This window comes from Dermatophagoides farinae, chromosome 7, assembly GCF_024713945.1.
Source record: "Dermatophagoides farinae isolate YC_2012a chromosome 7, ASM2471394v1, whole genome shotgun sequence".
In the NCBI taxonomy this organism is placed as follows: Eukaryota; Metazoa; Arthropoda; class Arachnida; order Sarcoptiformes; family Pyroglyphidae; genus Dermatophagoides; species Dermatophagoides farinae.
In genome coordinates this window covers 2,009,699-2,015,893 of record NC_134683.1, presented here as the reverse complement: position 1 = coordinate 2,015,893, position 6,195 = coordinate 2,009,699, and the positions used below count along the sequence as shown (strand labels likewise).

The window sequence follows — 6,195 nt, the reverse complement described above, 5'->3', positions numbered from 1 at the left end:
TCATTCAAATTGAAAACAAAAACCACATAAAAAACGATTCCCTAATGCGTAGTTTACATAACTTTTTTTTCACTTGTCTAACTTTTTTTTTGTTTTAGTCTATTGCCGGTTTACTAATTATACACATTTTTTTTTTGACAAATGTATGCTATTTCGTAGGCGTTTGTAAAAATTATTTTTTTTCCTCTCTTGTTTGTTCATGTATCGTGGCATTGAAAAACAAACAAAAAAACTGTGAATTCAAATTCAAATTCGAAAAAAGAACAGAAAAATTGCTATTATCAAATATTCATTCACGGATATATTCACGGGCGTATTAAAACAATCAACATGAATGATGACGATGAATTCGTCATATGATAATATATATCAACATATAACAGTAAAATATACCGAAAGGTTAAATGCAGAAAAAAAAATGTAATTAAATCAATCAAATCAACACACACACACACCCTTACACCTACCATCATCGGAAACAACCTTGACCTTTTTTTCTATAAAAAATTTTTTTTTCTCAAATAGAACAAGGCCAAATGTCATGTCATGTCACTTATGTTTTAGATTTGTTCCAAAACTGGCAAAATAATGATAATGATGATGATGATGATGATGATGGTGGTGGTTAATTTCAGTATGACGTATTTCATTGATCTTCTTCATTCACTCTTTTTCGATTTTCAAAATTACATTTAGCAGAAAAAAAATGATTAATGACATGTTCAAGAGCCAATATATAGGATTTTTTTTCTGTTTATTCTGCCTTCAAAAAAAAAAAAAATAGAAAAAAAATTTCATCATTTCCATCATGATTGATGCATATATACAAAAACAAATTTATATTTACCTTTAATTTTTACGTTTCTTTCCCTCCTCCTCTCTAAATATTATTATGTTGCCATTTTGGAACATTTTGTTTTGTTGAAATCGATTTACACACACATGGAATCGCATTGATGATGATGGCAATTCATTTCATTTCATGTTTTTTTAATAGAGTTTAAATGTTTTGAAGAAAATTTCAAATCGATTTTGATGATCTTGAGTAATTCGATTTGTTGTTAAAAATTAATCAGATTTTTTAGTTGTCAATTTTTTTTTAACAATTGTCAACACTCTGTGGCAGCAGTTTCGTCATATAATATTGATGTAAGTTTTTTTTTGTTTATTTACTAAAAAAAATTCATTCATTTCTTGTCGTTATGCAAGAAAAAAAAATGAAATTATTCTATCACCATCATCATTAAGTTTTATTGCCCATTCACCATAATACCATTCGATTATGAACAGAATGAATTCAACTAAATATAATGAACAAAATTCGGTCATGTCACCAGAAAAAAAAATTTTTTTTCATTTATATAGTCGATCTAATTATAGAATCCGAAATCAAATCAATGCCTCTTGTTTAATGAATTTCATACATTCATTTTACAATACAATACAATGGATGACATCCAACGAAAAGAAAAAAACCGATTGATTTCTTCGAAAAAAAGCGTTTACCGGAAATTAATCGATGTCGTACAGACATATGTATGAAAAAAAGATACTGATTTTAGAAAATGTAATTATTGTATTGCATAATTCTTTGTGGAAATGCTGACTACGATGAAATTTCATTCCATTATTGGTCTTTTCTTTCCCACTGTACATTATTGACAAAGACAGAGACAAATTTTATTGCCAAAAAAACCTCGATTCCTCGATGGTGATGATGAATTTCTAATTTTATCATCGTTAACACATCGACGACGACAATAACGAATTACATTTGCCAACAGAAATTCAATGTTCAGCTTAATCTTCCTTGAATATATGTAAATATATGCATATTCTTTCGGAGGGATAAATACAAGAATCGGCTTTAATCATCATTAAATTCTTAATCCCACAAGAATGGGAGGTTTGTTAATTTCGTCGTTGGAAAAAAAACAAAAAGAGAAATCGGCAGCGGTATATACAACAAATACACTGTAGATGAATAGAATATGTATACCGGAATGAAACTCTATAATCATCAGCAAAAAAAAAAATTTTGCTTTAGATTTTGCTAGTCAACATATGTGTGAATGTGTTTGTTCATATGGAATTTGAAATTTGAATAAAATCTCAAACTACGTTGATGATGATGATCGTTGTTTGTTGTCGATGTTGTTGGTCGTTGCCATTTTTTCCCATAAGATAAACATTCAACAATTATATTTGATTATTGTTTGTATAAATTTCAAAACGATAACCGACGATTGACTTCAAGGTTCTTCTTGTTCAACGATTCTACGAACCATTTATTGTATCTGGTTTTTTTTATATTTTCATTTCATTTTGAATTCTTGCACGAATTCTTAAATTGTAGCATACACACACACACACAGACACACGAATTTTTATTTTTCTTTTTTTTCTCTTTCTCTCTCACTCTCATTCCCATTTATATTTTTTCAAACAAAAAATATTTTTTTGTTTGTTTGTACTTTTAATATAATATATAAATTTATCATCAACAAAAATTGCGTTCAACATTGAACTAGGCATATTTGCCTTAATTCTTGCCTGTATAGCATGGTTGGCACAAAAATTTTGTGCTTTGCCTTCACCGTCATCATCTTTATCCAGGCATAATGATGACGGTGATTCTTTACCGAATTCTGTTCATAAACAACAACAACAACAACAACAACATCAACCTAAAACGATCATCATCGGTACCATTCAAAATGGTAAAACCTTTACTGATGATGATTATGATGGTGATGGTGGTGATAATAATGTTAAACTAAATAATTGTAGTATCAATAAAAACTTTATTAATAATCGTAGATGTAGTAATTCACAAACAGAGATTCGACTACGAAACATAAATTACCGACCAATACAACTGGTTGATACGGCTACACAGACCATCATAGAAAAATCTATACAACAACAACAAGAAGATTATAATCCATCATTACAGAAACAAGATAAACCACAGAATTTTTTCGTAGAACATCAACGATATAATTACGGTTACGACAGTGATCAACGATCAACATCATCGATTGCGCATTCAGAATTTGAATACTATCCGATTGTTGGTGAAGATAATTATTGTTGTAATCGATTACAGCATCAACAACAACAGCAGCAGCAACAACAACAACAACGACGACGACGACAAAATCGATTTAGTGCCGATTTTGAAACCGATAGCGATTGGTCAAGTGTACAATCAATACCATTGGCAATTTTCAATACAAAAATGGCAACAACAATACCACAATCACCAATTGCAGTTGCACCGCCGCCGCCACCACCACCACCACCACCAATGCCTGGAACTTCCGGTGCATTACCAATGCCTGATTGGCGTGATCTTTATCCATCACAACCACCAACATCCATAAGACGTGAACATCCACCGAGTAAAGAGGAGATTGAAAAACAACAATACGCACATTTACCGGATAAATTATTGAATGCAATGAATAAGGATAAAAAACCATTCACATATACACCAAGTGGTGTGTCAAGGTAATTCATTAATTATCGTCTTTTTTTTTGATTATTGATTTACTTAATCACCAAAAACAGTGAAAAAGGAGTACTCGATCTAAGTGAAATTCGTTCACCACGTATGAAAAAACGTTTATTAGCCAATTTACATGCCGGGGAAGAGGAAGAGAATGAAGATCAACCAATAACGAAAACAGATTCTTTACAGAATCAACCAAAATCACCTAATGCTCATCAATATACAGCAAGTCCATTTGTATTGCCACCGATTCCGGCTGATGCAGCACAAAAACTTCGTCCATCTAGTCCATCTGGTTTAGGTTGCCAGAACAATTTAAATAACAACAATAAAAAAGAAGTTCGTTTTGCACCGTCACCGATTCCAATGCTATCCTGTGATGATAATGAATTGATTAGTAAATTGGCAGCACGAAAACAGGATGTTGAATCACGTGCAACAATAGTAACAAATAATCCTATTGATGATGATACTGATGGTGATAATAGACAATCACAACAGCCAAATTTTCAAACAGCTGAGCAAAAGAAATTCGAACCTGATATGAATCAACTTTGTTTGAATGCAGCTGAAGCCGTTCGAACAGCTCGTGGTATAGCAGATATGAATGATGTGAACAGCAACAATCATCCACATTTAAATTCTGTATATGGTGGCAACCAAATGGATGAATTGAATGAAACATTTCAAAATCAATTACGATTTGAACCGTCTACACAAGTTCAAGTGGCAAATTTTCAGCAACAACAAACGCCTACAACTTTCAATACAGATGTTCTTAAACACGTTCTGGATTCCGGTTTACAAGGTAAAGCATTTCTGTCACTAAATTCTATGGATCTAAAATGCCATTTTTCTCATTTATAATAGATGAAATTGATAAATTTGAAGAAATGGGTGCTAAAATGGGATCAACATCACCGAATCTACCACCATCGATGGAAGCTCCAAATTATTGTTCCAGGCCAATGAATTATAGAGGAATAGCACCACCACCGATCCCACCAAAACCGCAAAATTTGATGGATGGCCGCACAAGTTGTCCGCCGAATCCATTTTCATATAATGATAATAATAATAATAATAATAATGGTCAACAGAAGGATTTTATCAATAGTTATCGATGTATTTCACCATCCGTTGATATTTGGAAACGAACACAACAGAATAATAACGCTAATGGTAATTTTCAAAAATGGGAAATCATTTTAGGGAAATTCATAATATTAGATAAGAAAAGCCATAGAAATAGTGTTAAAAAAATTTCAAATTTTAGGTTACAATTGCAGCAATTCGAAACCACGACCATTCAGCAGATCAACTATGAATGAAACGACGTTCACAAATCAGTCGCCACTACAATCATTTCAATCGCCATCAAACGAACGAACAATACCGATTCGAATGGACAATGGATATTCTGCATCGTTGCCGAGAAAGATTAAATTGGGTCAAGAATTTCCACAGCCTCGATCATATGAAAATCCAGGTATTTTAAAATTCTATTTTTTTCACAAATTTATATCTAAAAATTTATCTAACAATAGAATCTGGTCGTGAATATCTTCAACAAGCTGGAATGTTTTCACAATTACCACCGAAACAGATGGATTCACCGACACAATCGAAAATGTTTTTCGGACTAAATTCAAGGCAGCAGCAGCAACAACAACAACCCACTGTTTGAATCGGAACATGCTAAAACCTATGTTGATCCAGGTGAGTTAATTAAAAAAAGAATTTTAATCTGAAAGTCATTTAAAATTCATAAAAATCTGATTTACAGAGGCAAATCGTGAATATCTTTCACAGGCTGGAATGTTTTCACAATTACCACCACCACCACTACATCATCAACAACAACAACAAACATTTACAACATTTAAATCACGTCAATCTTCATTGCCACCATTATCGAATGGTAATGGTATTAGTGGCAATAAAATTGGGCCAGAATCACCAGTCGGAACACCACCGATAAATCCATGGAAACAAATGGCACAAATGAATAATTCTGGCCATCGATTATCAATGTCGGAATTACGAAAACTTCCACCATCTGAACGTCCACATGAATCGGCTCCATTAAAATATACAGGTGCAAATATCCCATCACGATCGTTTCGAATTCTGCAGCTAATTACCGGTGAAGATGTACCGAATCAATTTGTACAGGAACAGGAAAATGATCAACGTACAAATCATCATCATCATCAACAACAACGTCGTCAACCACCACCACCGCCACCACCACGTTCAGATTCTTATCGGCCAGCATCACAACAATCATTTCGAACACCATCAACATCACAACAATTTGAGCAATATGAATATCAACAAACAACGATACCTAGGCCTGAATCGGCAATGCCAATGATTGGAAATTATAATCAAAATCAACAACAACAACAACAACAATTATTAATGAATCATTATCGTAATCAAGAACCTCAACAACAACAACAACAACAACATACACAATCAACCGTATATGCTAGTTCGGCTCATGGAACAGATTTTTAGATCTAATGACAAAAATTCAATCATGATTCAAATTGCAATTACTTAATTTTATTGATTATTATTATCATATGAATTATTTTCAAATGCAACGGGATAATGAATTAAAAAAAATTTTTATTTTATCGATTGAATTTTAGAATAAATTGGATGATAGTGAA

At 32.3% G+C, this 6,195-nt stretch overlaps 1 protein-coding gene across 1 annotated transcript; it reads left to right on the top strand.

The window, feature by feature from the left end:
* Window positions 1–2,497: 2,497 nt before the first annotated feature.
* On the top strand, window positions 2,498–6,165 carry LOC124497248 (uncharacterized). The gene is given in 7 exon segments (XM_047060881.2): window positions 2,498–3,513; window positions 3,574–4,322; window positions 4,385–4,696; window positions 4,791–5,003; window positions 5,062–5,189; window positions 5,191–5,233; window positions 5,301–6,165. Coding segments are annotated over 7 exon segments (2,454 nt in total). The 5' UTR covers window positions 2,498–3,241; the 3' UTR covers window positions 6,038–6,165.
* Window positions 6,166–6,195: the final 30 nt, after the last annotated feature.